General features: G+C 29.5%; 2 protein-coding genes across 2 annotated transcripts in view; one reads left to right on the forward strand and one right to left on the reverse strand.

Annotated features, from left to right (window-relative positions):
* LOC134726738 (uncharacterized) overlaps positions 1 to 22,272 on the reverse strand; it is a 107,368-nt gene that overhangs the window by 44,518 nt on the left and 40,578 nt on the right. The window contains exons 8-9 of the mRNA XM_063591156.1: positions 14,560 to 14,733; positions 13,350 to 13,493 (exon numbers count right to left, since the gene is read on the reverse strand). Of these exons, the coding sequence (XP_063447226.1) occupies positions 13,350 to 13,493; positions 14,560 to 14,733 (318 nt within the window). The remainder of the gene's footprint in view (positions 1 to 13,349; positions 13,494 to 14,559; positions 14,734 to 22,272) is intronic.
* On the forward strand, positions 15,405 to 20,813 carry LOC134726041 (uncharacterized). Its single transcript, XM_063590417.1, has 2 exons — positions 15,405 to 15,548; positions 16,296 to 20,813. Exon 2 carries the CDS (start codon positions 16,299 to 16,301, stop codon positions 17,820 to 17,822), a length of 1,524 nt encoding a protein of 507 aa, XP_063446487.1. The 5' UTR covers positions 15,405 to 15,548; positions 16,296 to 16,298; the 3' UTR covers positions 17,823 to 20,813.

The following is a 22,272-nucleotide window of genomic DNA, read 5'->3' on the forward strand; positions in this document are numbered from 1 at the left end:
TATCAAATCATACATCTCAGCTAAATAAAACAAAATATCAAATCATAGATCTAAGCTTAATAAAACAAAATATCAAATCATACATCTCAGCTTAATAAAACACAATATCAAATCATAGATCTCAGCTTAATAAAACACAATATCAAATCAAAGATCTCAGCTTAATAAAACACAATATCAAATCAAAGATCTCAGCTTAATAAAACACAATATCAAATCATAGATCTCAGCTTAATAAAACACAATATCAAATCATAATTCTCAGCTAAATAAAACAAAATATCAAATCATAGATCTCAGCTTAATAAAACACAATCTCTAGAAATATCAAATCATACATCTCAGCTTAATAAAACACAATATCAAATCATAGATCTCAGCTTAATAAAACACAATATCAAATCATAGATCTGAGCTTAATAAAACACAATATAAAATCATAGATCTCAGCTTAATAAAACACAATGTCAAATCATACATCTCAGCTTAATAAAACACAATATCAAATCATAGATCTCAGCTTAATAAAACACCATATCAAATCATACATCTCAGCTTAATAAAACACAATGTCAAATCATAGATCTGAGCTTAATAAAACAAAATATCAAATCATAGATCTCAGCTTAATAAAACACAATATCAAATCATAGATCTCAGCTTAATAAAACACAATATCAAATCATATATCTCAGCTTAATAAAACACAATATCAAATCATAGATCTGAGCTTAATAAAACAAAATATCAAATCATAGATCTCAGCTTAATAAAACACAATCTCAAATCATAGATCTCAGCTTAATAAAACAAAATATCAAATCATAGATCTCAGCTTAATAAAAAAACAATGTCAAATCATACATCTCAGCTTAATAAAACACAATATCAAATCATAGATCTCAGCTTAATAAAACACAATATAAAATCATAGATCTCAGTTTAATAAAACACAATATCAAATCATAGATCTCAGCTTAATAAAACACATATAAAATCATAGATCTAAGCTTAAAGAACACAATATAAAATCATAGATCTCAGCTTAATAAAACACAATATCAAATCATAGATCTCAGCTTAATAAAACACCATATCAAATCATAGATCTCAGTTTAATAAAACACAATATCAAATCATAGATCTGACCTTAATAAAACACAATATCAAATCATAGATCTCAGCTTAATAAAACACAATATCAAATCATAGATCTCAGCTTAATAAAACACAATATCAAATCATAGATCTTAGCTTAATAAAACACAATCTCTAGAAATGTCAAATCATAAATCTCAGCTAAATAAAACACAATATCAAATCATAGATCTTAGCTTCATAAAACACAATATCAAATCATAGATCTCAGCTTAATAAAACACAATATCAAATCATAGATCTTAGCTTAATAAAACAAATTATCAAATCATAGATCTCATCTTAATAAAACACAATATCAAATCATAGATCTCAGCTTAATAAAACACAATATCAAATCATAGATCTCAGCTTAATAAAACACAATATCTAATCATAGATCTCAACTTAATAAAACACAATATCAAATCATAGATCTTAGCTTCATAAAACACAATATCAAATCATAGATCTCAACTTAATAAAACACAATATCAAATCATAGATCTTAGCTTCATAAAACCCAATATCAAATCATAGATCTTAGCTTAATAAAACCCAATATCAAATCATAGATCTAAGCTTAATAAAACAATTATCAAATCATAGATCTCAGCTTAATAAAACATAATATCAAATCATAGATCAAAGCTTAATAAAACACAATATCAAATCATAGATCTCAGCTTAATAAAACACAATATCAAATCATAGATCTCAGCTTAATAAAACATAATATCAAATCATAGATCTCAGCTTAATAAAACAAAATATCAAATCATAGATCTAAGCTTAATAAAACAATTATCAAATCATAGATCTCAGCTTAATAAAACACAATATCAAATCATAGATATTAGCTTAATAAAACACAAAATCAAATCATAGATCTCAGCTAAAATAAAACACAATGTCAAATCATAGATCTCAGCTTAATAAAACACAATATAAAATCATAGATCTGAGCTTAATAAAACAAAATATCAAATCATAGATCTCAGCTTAATAAAACACAATATCAAATCATAGATCTCAGCTTAATAAAACACAATCTCTAGAAATATCAAATCATATATCTCAGCTTAATAAAACACAATATCAAATCATAGATCTAAGCTTAATAAAACAAAATATCAAATCATACATCTAAGCTTAATAAAACAAAATATCAAATCATAGATCTAAGCTTAATAAAACAAAATATCAAATCTTACATCTAAGCTTAATAAAACACAATATCAAATCATAGATCTTAGCTTAATAAAACACAATATCAAATCATAGATCTCAGCTTAATAAAACACAATATCAAATCATAGATCTCAGCTTAATAAAACACAATATCAAATCATAGATCTCAGCTTAATAAAACACAATATCAAATCATACATCTCAGCTAAATAAAACAAAATATCAAATCATAGATCTAAGCTTAATAAAACAAAATATCAAATCATACATCTCAGCTTAATAAAACACAATATCAAATCATAGATCTCAGCTTAATAAAACACAATATCAAATCAAAGATCTCAGCTTAATAAAACACAATATCAAATCAAAGATCTCAGCTTAATAAAACACAATATCAAATCATAGATCTCAGCTTAATAAAACACAATATCAAATCATAATTCTCAGCTAAATAAAACAAAATATCAAATCATAGATCTCAGCTTAATAAAACACAATCTCTAGAAATATCAAATCATACATCTCAGCTTAATAAAACACCATATCAAATCATAGATCTCAGTTTAATAAAACACAATATCAAATCATAGATCTGACCTTAATAAAACACAATATCAAATCATAGATCTCAGCTTAATAAAACACAATATCAAATCATAGATCTCAGCTTAATAAAACACAATGTCAAATCATAGATCTTAGCTTAATAAAACACAATATCAAATCATAGATCTCAGCTTAATAAAGCACAATATCAAATCATAGATCTCAGCTTAATAAAACACAATGTCAAATCATAGATCTTAGCTTAATAAAACACAATATCAAATCATAGATCTCAGCTTAATAAAACACAATATCAAAACATAGATCTCAGCTAAATAAAACACAATATCAAATCATAGATCTCAGCTAAATAAAACACAATATCAAATCATAGATCTCAGCTTAATAAAACACAATATCAAATCATAGATCTCAGCTTAATAAAGCACAAAATAAAATCATAGATCTCAGCTTAATAAAACACAATATCAAATCATAGATCTCAGTTTAATAAAAAACAATATCAAATCATAGATCTCAGCTTAATAAAACACAATATCAAATCATAGATCTAAGCTTAATAAAACACAATCTCTAGAAATATCAAATCATAGATCTCAGCTTAATAAAACACAATATCAAATCATAGATCTCAGCTTAATAAAGCACAATATAAAATCATAGATCTCAGCTTCATAAAACACAATATCAAATCATAGATCTCAGCTTAATAAAGCACAATATAAAATCATAGATCTCAGCTTAATAAAACACAATATCAAATCATAGATCTCAGCTTAATAAAGCACAATATAAAATCATAGATCTCAGCTTAATAAAACACAATATCAAATCATAGATCTCAGCTTAATAAAGCACAATATAAAATCATAGATCTCAGCTAAATAAAACACAATATAAAATCATAGATCTCAGCTTAATAAAACACAATATCAAATCATAGATCTCAGCTAAATAAAGCACAATATAAAATCATAGATCTCAGCTTAATAAAACACAATCTCTAGAAATGTCAAATCATAGATCTCAGCTTAATAAAGCACAATATATAATCATAGATCTCAGCTTAATAAAACACAATATAAAATCATAGATCTCAGTTTAATAAAACACAATATCAAATCATAGATCTCAGCTTTATAAAACACAATATCAAATCATAGATCTCAGCTTAATAAAACACAATATCAAATCATAGATCTCAGCTAAATAAAACACCATATCAAATCATAGATCTCAGTTTAATAAAACACAATATCAAATCATAGATCTGACCTTAATAAAACACAATATCAAATCATAGATCTCAGCTTAATAAAACACAATATCAAATCATAGATCTCAGCTTAATAAAACACAATGTCAAATCATAGATCTTAGCTTAATAAAACACAATATCAAATCATAGATCTCAGCTTAATAAAGCACAATATCAAATCATAGATCTCAGCTTAATAAAACACAATGTCAAATCATAGATCTTAGCTTAATAAAACACAATATCAAATCATAGATCTCAGCTTAATAAAACACAATATCAAAACATAGATCTCAGCTAAATAAAACACAATATCAAATCATAGATCTCAGCTAAATAAAACACAATATCAAATCATAGATCTCAGCTTAATAAAACACAATATCAAATCATAGATCTCAGCTTAATAAAGCACAAAATAAAATCATAGATCTCAGCTTAATAAAACACAATATCAAATCATAGATCTCAGTTTAATAAAAAACAATATCAAATCATAGATCTCAGCTTAATAAAACACAATATCAAATCATAGATCTAAGCTTAATAAAACACAATCTCTAGAAATATCAAATCATAGATCTCAGCTTAATAAAACACAATATCAAATCATAGATCTCAGCTTAATAAAGCACAATATAAAATCATAGATCTCAGCTTCATAGAACACAATATCAAATCATAGATCTCAGCTTAATAAAGCACAATATAAAATCATAGATCTCAGCTTAATAAAACACAATATCAAATCATAGATCTCAGCTTAATAAAGCACAATATAAAATCATAGATCTCAGCTAAATAAAACACAATATAAAATCATAGATCTCAGCTTAATAAAACACAATATCAAATCATAGATCTCAGCTAAATAAAGCACAATATAAAATCATAGATCTCAGCTTAATAAAACACAATCTCTAGAAATGTCAAATCATAGATCTCAGCTTAATAAAGCACAATATAAAATCATAGATCTCAGCTTAATAAAACACAATATAAAATCATAGATCTCAGTTTAATAAAACACAATATCAAATCATAGATCTCAGCTTTATAAAACACAATATCAAATCATAGATCTCAGCTTAATAAAACACAATATCAAATCATAGATCTCAGCTTTATAAAACACAATATCAAATCATAGATCTCAGCTTAATAAAACACAATATCAAATCATAGATCTCAGCTAAATAAAACACAATATCAAATCATAGATCTAAGCTTAATAAAACACAATCTCTAGAAATGTCAAATCATAGATCTCAGCTTAATAAAGCACAATATAAAATCATAGATCTCAGCTTAATAAAACACAATATAAAATCATAGATCTCAGTTTAATAAAACACAATATCAAATCATAGATCTCAGCTTAATAAAACACAATATCAAATCATAGATCTCAGCTTAATAAAACACCATATCAAATCATAGATCTTAGCTTAATAAAACACCATATCAAATCATAGATCTTAGCTTAATAAAACAAAATGTCAAATCATAGATCTCAGCTTAATAAAACACAATATCAAATCATAGATCTCAGCTTAATAAAACACAACCTCTAGAAATGTCAAATCATAGATCTCAGCTTAATAAAACACTATATCAAATCATAGATCTCAGCTTAATAAAACACAATATCAAATCATAGATCTCAGCTAAAGAAAACACAATATCAAATCATAGATCTCAGCTTAATAAAGCACAATATAAAATCATAGATCTCAGCTTAATAAAACACAATATCAAATCATAGATCTCAGCTTAATAAAGCACAATATAAAATCATAGATCTCAGCTTAATAAAACACAATATCAAATCATAGATCTCAGCTAAAGAAAACACAATATAAAATCATAGATCTCAGCTTAATAAAACACAATATCAAATCATAGATCGCAGCTTAATAAAACACAATATAAAATCATAGATCTCAGCTTAATAAAACACAATATCAAATCATAGATCTTAGCTTAATAAAACACAATATCAAATCATAGATCTCAGCTAAATAAAACACAATATCAAATCATAGATCTCAGCTTAATAAAACACAATATCAAATCATAGATCTAAGCTTAATAAAACAAAATGTCAAATCATAGATCTCAGCTTAATAAAACACAATATCAAATCATAGATCTCAGCTTAATAAAACACAATATCAAATCATAGATCTCAGCTTAATAAAACACAATATCAAATCATAGATCTCAGCTTAATAAAACACAATATCAAATCATAGATCTCAGCTTAATAAAACACAATATCAAATCATAGATCTCAGCTAAAGAAAACACAATATCAAATCATAGATCTCAGCTTAATAAAACACAATCTCTAGAAATATCAAATCATAGATCTGAGCTTAATAAAACAAAATACCTATCATAACAAGAGGCTCTCAAGAGCTTGAATCGCTCACCTTATTTTTTTGGTTAAATCTCTCATCAATGATCATTTTGGCTTTTCAATTTATTTAAATGTTCTTTGAATCATCCTATTTTCTTCAAAAGCAAAAAAAAATAATCATCTTCTCCTATGTTTTATTTTAGCCATAGGAGCTATGTTACTTGACATACAAGGAAATAAAATATAAAATTTATACTAGATACTCTGAAACTCATTTAGCCTAAGTTTGGCTGAAATTGATACAGCAGTTTCAAAGGCGTAGATTTTTTAAAATAAGTCAACATGATGAACAAATTGTAAAAAAAGTCTTTAAAGGGCAATAACTCCTTAAGGGGTCAATTGACAATTTTGGTCAAAATGACTTATTTGTAGATCTTACTATGCTTAACATTTTTGCTATTAACAGTTTATCTGTATATATAATAATATTCAAGATAATAACCAAAAACTGCAAAATTTCTTTAAAATCATCAATTCAGGGGCGTTATACCTGAAAAACCAGTTACCCAGTTCGTATGAAAATTTCAGGACAGGTAGACCTTGACCTAGAATACTTTAACTTCTTGTCTTATTTGCTCTAAATGCTGGAGTTTTTGAGATATAAGCCAAAAACTGCATTTTACCCTGTGTTCTATTTTTAGCCATGACAGCCATGTTTTTAGACGAAATAGAAAATAAAACACAAACTTTATTTTATACACCCTACTGATCATTCAGCAAGTTTGGTTGAATTTGGTTGAGTAGTTTTAGAGGAGAAGATTTTTTAAAGTTAGCAAATATGATGAACAAATTGTGAAAAATTGTCATTAAAGGACAATAACCCCTTAAGGGGTCAATTGACAATTTTTGTCATATTGACTTATTTGTAGATCTTACTTTGCTGATCATTTTCACTGTTTACAGTTTATCTTTATCTATAATAATATTCAAGATAATGACCAAAAACTGCAAAGTTTCCTTAAAATTACCAATTTAAGTGGCAGCAACCCAACAATGGGTAGTTTGATTCATCTGAAAATTTCAGGGCTGATAGATCTTGACCTAATGAACAATTTTACTTCATGTCAGATTTGCTCTAAATGCTTTCGTTTTTGAGATATAAGCCAAAAACTGCATTTGACCCCTATGTTCTATTTTTAGCAATGGCGACCATGTTTGTTGATAGATCAAAATTTCGGATACAATTTATAAACTAGATACCCTAAGGAACATTCAGTTAAAGTTTGGAAGTATTTGGCCAGGTAGTTTCAGAGGAGAAGATTCTTGAAATAGTTTACGACGACAGATGACTTGCGACGACGGATGTGTCCAAAGTACATGGATGCCCCACTTGCACTATCATTTTCCATGTTCAATGGACCGTGAAATTGGGTAAAAATATTATTTGGCATTAATATAAGAAAGATCATACCATAGGGAACATGTATACTAAGTTTGATGTTTGTTGGACTTCAGCTTCATCAAAACTACCTTGACCAAAAACTTTAACCTGAAGTGGACGAACAGACAAACAGATGCACGGACGCACTGACGAACGAACCAATGGACAGACACACAGACCAGAAAATATAATGCCCCTCTACTATCGCAGGTGGGGCATGAAAACATTGAAAAGTAAGACAGAGTATGTCAATGTAAGAAGATACAACTTTCAAAACACAACACATAACACAGAAAATAGCTAAAAAAAGCTTGAGTGTCTTGGGAGTCACTAGCTTGATATTGGGGAGTCATCTTGGGTAGTCTTAACTCATTCGCCCCCAAGAGATTTTTGGAAAATCAGGGGTTTTCGAAAATTTGCAATCATATGCAAATTAGCAGACTCTTGATGATGTAACTAATGCTCATCTATTAAACTATATATTGAGATTTGGGGGTGGATGGCATGCGTGGAGGGGGAGGAGGTTGAAGATTTTCTCGTGGGTTTGAACCCACCCCCACTGAAAAATGGTCATTTTCCGTCTATTTTCTGATTTTGAAACGACCTTGAGAGGTAAACATTGACCAGACTGTGTTTCTCTGTCAATCAAGTCTTATCCTATAGTTAATGCAGTCCATTCGTGCTAACTGGGAGTATATGGGACTTAAGTGTCTTGCTGGTGAATTAGTATTGTCAAGTCAGATCTGCCTAAACTTTTACAGACTAGTTTCCTATTGGCAATATTATGCCTCTTTGTGTTCCTATACCACCTATGCATGCATTTACGATAATAGTTTATACATACAGTGACTACCAGTCAGGTAGTGGCAATCAAAAAATGCCTACCCCCACCTGATTTTGGCTACTTTTCACGTTTTTCCGATTTTTTACTCATAAACAGTTTTCAAAGTCGCAGGTAGGTTAATGCAGTTTATAAAAAAATAGCAATGATTTTCGGTGTTTGCCTCGCAATCTAAATCTGACGTCATTTTCCCAACTATTCGACACGTGATTGGCTAGAACGTTTCGTCGACGTCAGATTTTAGCTTGTCACCAACAGCTGATCGGGCACCTTGTTATGATAGAAGTCAGTGTCTTCAGTTCGACAACAACACGTTAATATAGATGTGGGTTGGTTATATTTTGAGGTAAGTTGGTTTTAAATTATTTTAGCCTTCTGCCGAGGATCTTGGATAGCCATTTCATTCACGATTATGAATGTAGTCTGAAGAGAAAGCTGCATGTTTACTTAAAAAATGTGGTTATTTACACGTTTCGCTGTCAACATGATGTGGTTAGTCTGTTGAAACTTCCTTTTGAAATAATTTTTCACGTTTACACTATCTTACTTGCTTATAAACAATCCAAGCTTTGTTGACTATTGACTATACAAATATAATTTCACGTCCACATTTTGCAGACTGACCAGGGATGCATTCATGCGGGTCAAATGTTTAAATTTGGGAAACCATGATCAACCATGCAACGTGTTAAAGGAGTAGAATTTGTTAAAATGCCCGATCAACAAGCCGGCTGAGGCCCACCACCTTTCACCTATGCCTTTAACCCTCCCCCCCCCCCCACCCCGCCCCGCCCCCAAGTGCATTTTCTTTAAAGATCTGTAAGGAATATTTGTACATGAATCTTAAAACTGATCGCATTTACACATGATAAATCATTTCTTATTCCAATTTATAACATATTGTAGAAGTAAAACAAGTTTATTCAAAATATATGCATGCATTACTCTGTGCATCATACTTATGCCTCAGCCTGCTTTTAATCACACTGTGGAAGCATTCACATGAGATATTATATGTGAGAAATATTATTTATTATGGCCATAATTTATTAACAACTTTTCATTGATGGTTTTGAATCTGATGCTACATATTAAAGTCATTATAGTATTATTTTAAATCATCCCTTTTAGTGTACATTTGAATTTTTTGTCTTTAATAATTTGTTTTCTTATGTTTATTTTATATATAGACATAAGATTAAATTAAATATGTATTTTTAATATTGATTTACTATATGATAATAAGTATCTGAAGTATTTGTGTGTTTGTGTAGATCTTTTCAAATTTTAACACACTTATTATAAAACAATTTACATCAACAGAACAATCTTAATTTTGTGTATTTTATTTTACAACCTAGTGTGTATACAATTGAATATTAATTGAAACCTTTCAGTAATTATTGTAACTTCTTTTGCAGATTGATTTACAACTGGCACACATAAGTTGACAGTTAATGCATTAAGAGTGTAGTTTCTATAACATCAAATACTAGTATGAGGTCTATACACAATTAAATGTAAGTATCAATTTTATTATAATGAATGATTCCTGCTAGAGTCCTTCAGTTCTATATTTTATATACCATTTTCAATATTTATCTTTATCTATTTTGCCCAGTATTCTCTATTCTTTGTATTTTAACACATCATTATTTTCTTTTATTATCAGTCTTTTCTTTATTTTTAATTTCTCAGCCTTTAAATATTGCACTTTTGCTTAAGGGATTATTACATGATTGGTGTATCTATTCTGAAACACCATCCAGACCCTCAGTTTAGGTGAATATAATTAAGTTATCTGGTGTAATATGTCACACCCACCCCATATTGATTATTAAAGTTATATTGATTATTAATAACAAATTGGCAAAGCAATGTGATGGGTAAATATCAGTTAAAGAAAGTTGTATTTATAAACTTTATTGTACTTTTACAGACAATTCATCAATTAAACGTTGTGTCAAGTTTACTTTTACTTCAAAAATAATTAAGGAATATACAAATGTGACAATTTTGACTGAAGTTTTATATGTGTATCATAACATGAATACCAATAACTTTTAAATGCCATTAATGGTTTACATATTTTTTTCAGTACATGCATGAAGATAACTTGGAGGCAATGGTGTCATACAAGTTAGTTTAAACTATGATAGCCTTACTGAAATTTGAAAAAAGTAATCAAAGAAAAAGAGTGACCACTTCTGTCTTATGAAGATCAACATATATATACAAGGAAATTGTCAGACAATTTTTAACCATGTATGAGGATAGCTTTAGATATATACATGAAAAGAAAGTGAAATCAATGTTTTTAAGATAAAATCTTGATGACATATGACAAAAATATAACAGTGCTGAATATGAAACCCCATGCCATGTCACATGTAATTTTGGAATGCAGCAGTTTTCAGTATGACACTAAAAGGAAAGATTTCATTACTGTTAAAACTGACTCTTGAACATTGAAGACAGAGAAATAAAGGTTTTACATCAGAGGAAATGACTGTGCACTTCTTTCTTGAAGGATCAACACACAAAAGGAAATGTTCATATCATTATGCATCATGTGCAGTAGTTGAGATAATTTTGGATATATATACATAAAACTGTGAACTAAGTGATAATTATCATTCAAACATCATATGTGGTACCTGCATGTACTTACTGGTATATATATTATAATTCACAACATGTTACATGAATATATAGGAATATTCTTTGCATGATACATGTGAAATAAAAAAAAAACACAAGTAAAGGAATAAGGATTTATCTAGTACAGCATAATCATATGAAAACCAGCAGAATGATATATGTCTACATTTATTATGGATCATGGAAACCTACAAGGAAGTATATATTGTGTGCATTGTTATATCAGAATTATCAGTTTTAATTCAATGTGACATATACTTTTTGTTTTAATTTTGAGAAAACTTTTTGAAATGAATGAAAAATTATAAGTTTCTTTGATTTTGAAACCTTTGAAATATCAATAGTCATACTTGTATGTAATAGGCAGATAATACTCATACTGAACTCAATGCTTTCACATGTACATGCATACAACTTTATTGAATAAACAAATAGTTTTATCTCAAAGAAATTTCTTTTTTTAATGAACAATGAACATAGCTCTAGAAATCATTGCTTATAGCTGATATAGTTTAAAAAAGGACCCATTCACACATGTGATGTGACAGTAACTGATCCTTATAATTCAGTGATTTAATTAAAAATGTTTTTAAATAAAAAAAAAACATTGAAAAAACTTGAACAGGGCTGAGCAGATAAATATTTCTCGTAAAACATGAGTTTGACAGAAGCCTTCAAGGGGCTTCATACTACCATGCAGTTGTGCTTGTTAAAGTGTTTTCCCTATCTGGAGAATCATTTTGTTTTAGAAATACTGTTTTGCCGTTCGTCTTCACGTTATTTCACTAATCTAAACCTTGGTAATCTAAAAGTCGTAAAGACCCTATGATATTAAAATTTAAGGAAGTAAGCAAGATAATTCTTTTGCATTAATCGCCACACGTATATGTATGTGTAGTTAGAAATGAACATTTGATTACGAAAACCCTTACAAAGTATAACGTCAGAGTACACCCCCCCCCCCTTTTTCTCTTCGTATGCATGGTGATTCTTTAAAGATTCATGAACAACTTAAGTATGAAAATGTGAAAACAACAACATTATTTTACATCTTTAATGTGTTAATCTCTAGTCAGAAACTATCAAAATGTCAATTATTTCTTTCCCGGCATTTTCACACCGAAAAGGGGAATAATCCATCTGTCATGATCTAAATCAATTGGGTTACACTAAAGACCTGAAAGTGGACCTGATTTTTTATGCTTTTTGGAATTATCTAATGTGGTCTTGGGAGTGATCTTGGGTTATCTTTGGAGTTAGCTTATGCACTCTTGGACGTGTTCTGGTTCATCTTGGGAGTCACCTCAAGGGGTGTTACTCAAGGTAATTTGATAGTTCCAAAGCCAAAAACTGAACTGTTTAAAAAATCTTTTGCTTATTCTGGATCAGTTTTATGGAACGGACTACCTTATGAAATGCGTAAAGTGCAAAACACTTATTCCTTTAAACAAATTATAAAACAATACTTGAGACAGTCCCAATATTCAGTCTGAATTCAGTCTGAAATGATTGCAACTATTACTCTTAGAATGTATGATTTTAATGATTTGTATATACTGTCTATTTACTACATGCGATCTGTAACTGTTTTATATCTTTAAATCATGGTACATGTACATTGAACTATTATGTCTATACAATTGTGTTTATATGTTGTATGTTTGCTTTTTTCTCTTATTATTATCATTTTTTTTATACTTGTATTGCATACATGTATATGAGGGCCTCAGGGAAGATTAGTAATTGTAACTAACTGTGTTTACCCTCTTTAAATAAAGAATTTATTATTATTATACCTCTGTGGCCTTTAGTGAAAGAACTGTGGTAATCTTGGGAATTATCTTGTGTGATCTTGGGAGTGATCTTGGTGTTTGTTATTCCTACTTACACCCATAATACAGTAAAGATGAGTCCTCAGAGTTGACCTGGTCTATTCTATAGTTAAGGTGTTCTTTCCAATCTATCCTTTTATCTCTTCTGTCTCTAAAACCTTCGTCCTTCCAACCACTAGCTGTCACTTGCCATTGATCGGCTGAAAAACAAGGTACTATGCTCTGTTAATAACAAATGTCAAAATTTCACTGACCAAAATATTTGGAACAATTAAAATACATAAAGACAAATCCACAAAGCTTATGACAGTATAAAAGTTGAACAAAGATAATATTGTGTACTTAGTATATTCTTTATAGTGGCTAATCCTAATGTGTATTTCTACCCACAATTATGGACTTTAACGGCCTTTAGCATCATAGAATATAGAAATACAATTTATTTTACCACTGACAATATTATACTTTTTACCCATTCATAGACCATGTAGACTGCACTACAGCAGGCGCAACATGATAATCTTATAAATCGAAGCCACAAATCAGTAAACTAAGACAAATGCTAAAACATGACTTCCAAGAGACTGCCATTTCAGAAGACCACACATCATTTGAACACATGCCACATATAAAAAACCCACCTTATCCAAAAGCTTTATAAGAGTAGTGACAACCAACATTAAAGTCCTCACCAAATTGAGAACTACGTTCCACACAACAAGACCCTCTGTAAGGGAAATAATCTGTAGTGGCAACCAACATTAAATCACTCACCAAAATGAAAACTATGTTCCACACAACAAGACCCTCTATAAGGGAGATAATCTTTAGTGACAACCAACGTTAAAGTACTCACCAAAATGAGAACTACGTTCCACACGACAAGACCCTACATAAGGGAGATAATATCTAGTGACAACCAACATTTAAGTACTCACCAAAATGAGAACTACGTTCCACACGACAAGACCCTCCATAAGGGAGATAATATCTAGTGACAACCAACATTTAAGTACTCACCAAAATGAGAACTACGTTCCACACGACAAGACCCTCCATAAGGGAGATAATATGTAGTGACAACCAACATTTAAGTACTCACCAAAATGAGAACTACGTTCCACACGACAAGACCCTACATAAGGGAGATAATATCTAGTGACAACCAACATTTAAGTACTCACCAAAATGAGAACTACGTTCCACACGACAAGACCCTCCATAAGGGAGATAATATGTAGTGACAACCAACATTTAAGTACTCACCAAAATGAGAACTACGTTCCACACGACAAGACCCTCCATAAGGGAGATAATCGGTGGTTACAATCCACATACTCTTACTCAGTCTTCCCCCCAGCAAGGTAATAGTAGCCTCTATAATATAACCTTGGTTCTGTGCAAGTCCTGCTTTCATCACAAACCGTCTGTTCTTAGTATCTATTAAATAAAAGGAAGGATCAGTTATTCAAATGGTTTGGTCTTGCACAGCTAGTCTAGAAAGTTTCTTAAAAATAGGGTTATAAATAAACATTCAAATATTTGTTAATATATAAATAAGAACAAGTGTGTAGCAGAATATAGTCGATCTCTTAAGACAGTGTTATTAGATGTGTCAATACTTGATGTGTCACTGCATTTATATTTAAATATTGCTTTTAAAGACTATTTATATATCATCTTTTGTGTATTTACCTTATACTTTGCTCTGAAACTAATAATTTGAGTGTAATTATGTTTTAATGTTTGCTTATATTCAGTAAGTGTATGTTAATTGAATCTCATTTATGAGGAATTAAAGACAAGAATGAATGAATGAAAATACAAAAAAAAAAATCATCTGATCATGACCTTTTTCATATTTGTTGCAATGCTAATCAATTTTGCTGTTTCTGTCTTTATGTGAAATTATTAAAGTTATTTTTTATAAATTAAACTTTTGCTTAAAAATATTTTTTTTTTTTTATAAAATAGAAATTTCAAGTGTCATTAAATACATAAATTAAAAAAAGAATTGAACTTTTATTGTAAAGCAAAAAAAAACATTAGCAAATACGTTTAAATCTATTTTTAAACTATGATTATTATCAGATATCATATTTTGACGTAACTCAGTCATTTAAATATTTACTGGTTACCTAGAGCAGGTATAAACCTGTCTTAATTACCTTCCTGGTATGGAGACATTTATCGGAAAAGACACAGAAAAGAAAGTAAAAATAAACAGATAAAGTGATATCTACTTAAATCAACAGGTACAATTTATATTTTTATTTTGGGTATTAAGTGTTTGTACATCTAATATTGTTAATGTAATATCATTGGAGAATATTGTACAAAGTGAATCAAGGCATACTATTTATAATTATTTCCTTTAGAGAATGTTACTGGCATATCTAGTAAACAGTTAACATAATAATGATTGATTGATTAGTGTTTAATAATATTGAAAATGTGTACCAAGTTAATGTGACAACACAAAATATATCAAAAGCATCATATCTTAAAATGGATCAATAAGGCATTATATATACACTAGTATACTGTGAATTTGAATTCTGGTGTTGAGGTCAAACATACTGACTCAAGCTGGACAAGCTTTCCATTCACTTAACCTAAAGTTAATTTTACATTCACTTAACTTAAAGTTAATTGTAATGTACAAACATACAACAATTCAAGGTAAATTATCTTAGTTACCTAGTCATATATTGACACAATTATTATTAAGAAGTCTTTTCTACAGTAATTGATTGTGAGGGGTCAATCATCAAGTTTCACAAATATAATTTATCTATAAACTGACCAATGTGGACTGTACCAAATTGGCTTATAACATGTGATTTGTACATGTTTAGGTCTAAATGACCTAGCTATACGCGGTCGACTCATATAGAGATGACTGGACATTGAAGCAAGTTAAATAACTTATGATTTTGACATTTTTTTGGCCTAACTGTGGATTGTACTAAAAATGTTAAATAACTTTTCTATATGTTCAGGTCATGGCATCCAGTAAACCTAGCCAAGCTATCAAACCAGAATGTAACAAACATGGTCAAGACCTCATCTTGTACTGCCCCGGTCATTTAATGCCTTGCTGTGATGAATGTATTTCCACCAGCCATTCCAAATGTACAGGAATAACAAGTTTAGCAGGTGTTGTGGATAAAACTAGAATTGAAAATTCCAAGGAATCTGTAGAAACAAACATAAATTCTATCTTAAATCTATTGGGAAGTTTAATCAACAACAAATCCAAAAACATTAAAAGAGGAGAAAATCAGTATAAAGACATACAGAAATCAATTAAAGAAATAAGAAAGGAAATAAACAATCATTTAGACCACCTGGAGAAAAAGTTATCCCAAGAAATTGATACCATTTGGAATCAGGAAAAAGCAAGTGCAACTGATTTCATCTCTGAAATTGAAGGGGAAAAGAAAAACTTGAAAGAAATAAAAGAACATTTACAAACAGTCACAAGGAATACTTCTAAACTCCAATCATTTCTTAGTGTACATCAGATTGAACAACAAGTACATCAATGTCAGAGATATGTTGAAGATCTGAATGATGATGAGAGGACCAAAGAAGTTGACATCAAAATGAAACAAAATGATGAAATAGAAAAAATACTGAACACATTAGAATCATTAGAATCCTTAGGAGAAGTCATTGTTATAAAGACAGAAGTAGCCATGAAAATAGAAATAAGTGTGGGAAGAGAACTAAAATTAGTACCATTACAAGAACAATCCAATATAAACAACATGACAATGAATATAGAGACAAAGATAGAGATCAACATAAAGAAGTTTATTGGTGACATGATTTGTCTGATGGATGGAAGAGTTATAATAGTGGAACATTGGGGTAAAGTTAACCTACTTACTTCTGATGGCAAACTACAGAAACAATTACCTATACCTGGTAAAGCCTACAGTGTTACACAGATCAATCAGAACACTATAGCCATAACTTATCATATTGAGACAGCCATTAAGATCTTCAATATGGAGAATGAAACAGTTACCAAAGTTATCAAATTAGACAAACAATGCTATGGTTTATCATTCTCCAATAATTCTCTGGCTGTAGGTTTGAGATGTCATGAAATCCGTATTATAGACTTGGAAGGAAATACACTGAAGTCAATACAAGTTAAGAGTGAATCAGACCTGTGGAACCTTGTTTACTGTGATGACAGAGTAATCTATAGTGACTATAATGGTAATGCAGTAACCTGTGTGGATGAATCAGGTCAACAGATCTGGCAATATACACAGGATTTATCAGGACCATATGGACTTTGTACAGATACTTATGGTAACATCATTGTAGCAGACTGGGAATCTAATAGAATAATAGTGATATCAAAAGATGGACAGAATAGTAAAGTACTGGTCAGTAAAGAGGATGGACTGAAGTATCCTAAGAGTATTTGTTTTAAACATAATGAGTCTTCAGGTTTTATTTGTGATTTCGAAGGCAAAAACTTGACAAAATTTAATTTTTCTATAAAATAACATAGTAACACTCATGATCATGAATCTTATGATAAAACATCCTGGTGAAATAAATATACAAAAGCATTGGTCACTAGTCATGATATTTGGTGTGAAGTTTGAATATGAGAGGCAAGTGCACATAATTATATAACTTGTGTAAATTTTGTGTTTAGACCTCTGAAACTATTATAAAAAAGAACTAATCTGAAAAATGCAGATAAAGTTGTATGTCCCAGCAGAGAATTATTTCAGTTGAATATATATGCTGTATATTTTTACCTACAAGTGTTTATATTTTAATTAAGTGCATTTTTGCTTAAAGTATTATAAGAATTTAAAGCAATATTAAGATAACTTTGTTTGTTAAGATTAACAGGAGATTGATAAAATATGAAAATGAACAATTTGATAACATTAATCTTTACAAAAAGTATTATACATTGTACACTATCAAATACAGTACATGCAGATCATTGTGTATAATGTGTTTGACAAATACAATCATTCCTTAAGACTTTACTTTACTTTTTTTTGGTTTTTTCTGAATATTTAAATCCAAAAAATCAAGACATACTTTAAACATATATCTTATATATATATCTTTATATTTTACTACTTAAACAACACAAATTATATATTTTTCATAACCTGTGCATTTGTTATATTAGATAATTCTGTTTTATAATCTTAATGGTAAGCTTCTTTATTGATATTACTGACATAGTATATAATTTTTTCAAGTATGGAAAATTGTATAAATAATACGAACAAAAACTAACAGCTGTATGAGTTTTGATTTCATTATATTAATGTGGCTGGGATAAGGTACCAGTGCTTGATGTTTTCCACTAACAAATGTACAGATTTCAATAAATTATGATAAATTAAAAAACAAAAGACTTAAATACTTTACCTGTGTTTATTATCATAACTTATGTGCATTGAATTTTATTTAAACCTTAAAATTGAGAATGGAAATGGGGAATGAATTTTAATGTGAGTATTGTTATGCTTTACTCTTTTGCATTGGCTAGAGGGGGAGGCTAGAGATCTCAAAAACATGTTTAACACCACCTCATTTTTGCACCTGTCCCAAGTAAGGAGCCTCTGGCCTTTGTTAGTCTTGTATTATTTTAACTTTTTGTTTCTTGTGTACAATTTGGAGTTTAGTATGGCGTTCATTATCACTGATCTAGTTTATATCCAGCTGAAGGACACCTCCGGGTGTGGGAATTTCTCACTGCATTGAAGACATGTTAGTGACCGTCTGCCGTTGTCTGCTTTATGGTTTGGTTGGTGTCTCTTTAATTCATTCCTCATTTCCATTCTCCATTGTAATGTGTCAAAGAGACAACAACTAAACCATAGAACAGACAACAGCAGAAGGTCACCAACAGGTCTTCAATGCAGCAACAAATTCCTGCACCAGGAGGTGTGCTTCAGCTGGCCCCTAAACAAATACTATATATACTTGCATGTTATTAAGAATTAAGTATTTTTTTTAAATATCTAAAACAATAAATACAGCATAATGAAATACCGGTAATGTGAAAGTCTTCGAAAATATTTTTTTTTGAATTAGTCAAATTTTTAAATTATTGTTTTGTTTTTTTCATTTTGTCTCATATTTTTGTCTCTATTTTAAATAATGGTCTTTAATACTTTTGAGGATTATTTTTTTTACAATGACACAATGTTATATATAATTCTTATGTGTTGTAAATATTTGACTCTGTTAAATATAACTATAACTTTGTATATTCTGTAGAGAGATAATATTATAATGCAAGAGTTATATGACAATTCTATAAGATGAACTGTTAGAGAATTTGTCCATGATTATACATTTTTAATTAGCTATATTTAATATTTTAGCAAGTTGAAGTCTTAATTAATTTCTTCAGGCTGATCAATGTAAAAGTATGACTAAGATATAAAACCTTCCATCATGATGTCAATGTAAATGTAATGAGTTGTAAAAATGCTTTTAGTGAGCCAAAAAAATAAATGCTTTGCTTAAGAAAAAAAAGGATGAAAGACTCAAACAGACAGGATGCATAAAATGTGTTTAAAGTATATTTAGTGGAGAATAGTCTAAAGTGTACATATACAGGAATGGAAAAATGGAAAATATGGGATTTTTTTTTAATCAAGTTCACAACCACTATAGTTTTGATTTTTTTTCTGAGGTATGACTATTCAGTTATCTAGTAAATGGGGTAAAATTGCATAGTAACATAGGGTCACTTCAATATATTTACAATGTTTACACATCTTGGATGAAAACTGTAGGGGGAGTTATTATTCAAAACTGATTTTGTCTTCTTGTTTTTAAAGTGTTGCTAAATTTGACTAGTTCTTAAAGGTTAGAAAAGAAAATTGGGAAAAAATTCCTGCAGCAGTTCCTTAAAAGTGGGTTGACAATTTTATATGCATGTGATCAGGTTTTTTAATTTGTGGTAATATTCAAGTCATATATTTGATCTTATGAAAAATAGGTGTCTAATTGTTTCAACAACAATTAAGAAAGAAGAATGTAAAACACTGGAATTGGTTGGTAAGAATTATCTTTTGAATAGTTAAATAAGCTTAAAAATTGTTCATCAACTACAACTTGAAACTTTCATTTTGGCGATAACTAACATTGTGAAAAGACCACACCCTTCAAAATAAGCATAGTACAAAGGAACATAATGTTTTGGGGTGTAGGGTCATCTAAATAGGTTCTTGTTTCTTCTTTTGACGTAAAAATAATTCGTTTGTCTAAACCAAGGTAATTTAAAAATAAATAGATGTTGTACATGAATGAGGTGTGATACTAAAAAGATGTAACTTTCTTGTTTCTCAATGGGTTTTTTAATATGTAGACTCCTGATGACTTGTATTGTAGGGTTTATGTAGTAAACTTTGGTGTACTTAATTAATGTCTGAAACTATGTACATTTACATTTATTAATAAACTTGTAAATATTTTAGTATACTGTATAGTGAATAAAACTGTTAGAAGCATGTTGTATTAAACTATTGATATATATAGAATGTCTGCCAATGAGAAAATTATCTACTAGAGACCATATGACGTAGAAGTTAGCAACTATATATATTGTTTTATATGTCACATACACCAATCAAAAAAAAACCTATACCTCATAGATAAGCTACAAAAGGCTCAAACATGCAAATGTAAAACAATTCAACTAGAAAATTTGCAGCCCATTTTATGTTCAAACACCATAAATAATAAAGGGCTGCGCTTTAGCAAATGATATGCCCGTTGCTCTTTTAACTTGTCCCAAAATTGGAAAATCCCCCCTTTTATAAGCATAAAAATTCATAACACAGAAATGTTCCATCTGAAATTTATAAAAATTGAAAGGGAGCTTACATCAATAGATATAAACAATTCATCAAAGTTTCATGGACATTGGTAAAAGCCTTTTTGAGTTATTGTCCCAAGTTTAAAAAATCCCCCTTTTTTTATGAATAAAGCCCCATAAATCCAAAACTTAAAATCTGAAATTTATAAAAATTGAAAGGGAGCTTACATCAATAGATATAAACAATTCACTAAAGTTTCGTGGACATTGGTGAAAGCCTTTTTGAGTTATTGTCCGAAGTGTTGAAAATCCTCCCTTTTTTATGAATAAAGCCCCATAAATCCAACACTTAAAATCTGAAATTGAACAAAAAATGAAAGGGAGCTTATATCAATAGATATAAACAATTCACTTAAGTTTCATGGAAATTGGTGAAAGTGTTTTTGAGTTATTGTCCGAAGTGTGGATGACTGATGGACAGACGGAGGGACAGACGGACGGACAACGGTATACCATAATACGTCCCGTCTAAAAGACGACAGTCGTATAAAAACAAAAGTATCCTATACAGTCTCCTGACTGCCGACAGCCACATACAAAATTGGACATGGCTAAAAATGTTCATGGACATCCAACCATTGCCCTGACTTAGGACAGCGGTGTAACAACACAACGTATGTGTATCCATCTTTTCTTGGTCTTGTAACAGTAAACATTAGAGTGAAAAGGCTGAAATATTTCAACTGCTTGACAAATTATTACTTGTGTTGAAAGTCAGGTTTTTGAAGGTTTAACTTTAAGGTTCACAAGATATAAACCTCAATCAATGCACCATGAAAATGAGGTCAAGGTCAGATGAACCTACCAGACAAACATGTTAATCTCACAATCTTCCATACACCAACTATGGTATAAATTCAGAAATGAATGCATGCATTCACTACTGTGAAATACTGACTAATAGTAAACAGTGAGATCTAATTATTAAATGCAATGGCAAAAATTTTGCTGAAGAAAAATCACTACTAATAAATTATGACAGCCAGTTTTTAAAACAACATCCCAACATGCCAAATAAACTCTAAATTTACAATAATTGCTCTATTACTTAAAGTTTCTGATAAACTAACAAAACCATGAATCAATCTTAA

Source organism: Mytilus trossulus, chromosome 7 (genome assembly GCF_036588685.1).
Source record: "Mytilus trossulus isolate FHL-02 chromosome 7, PNRI_Mtr1.1.1.hap1, whole genome shotgun sequence".
NCBI lineage: Eukaryota > Metazoa > Mollusca > Bivalvia > Mytilida > Mytilidae > Mytilus > Mytilus trossulus.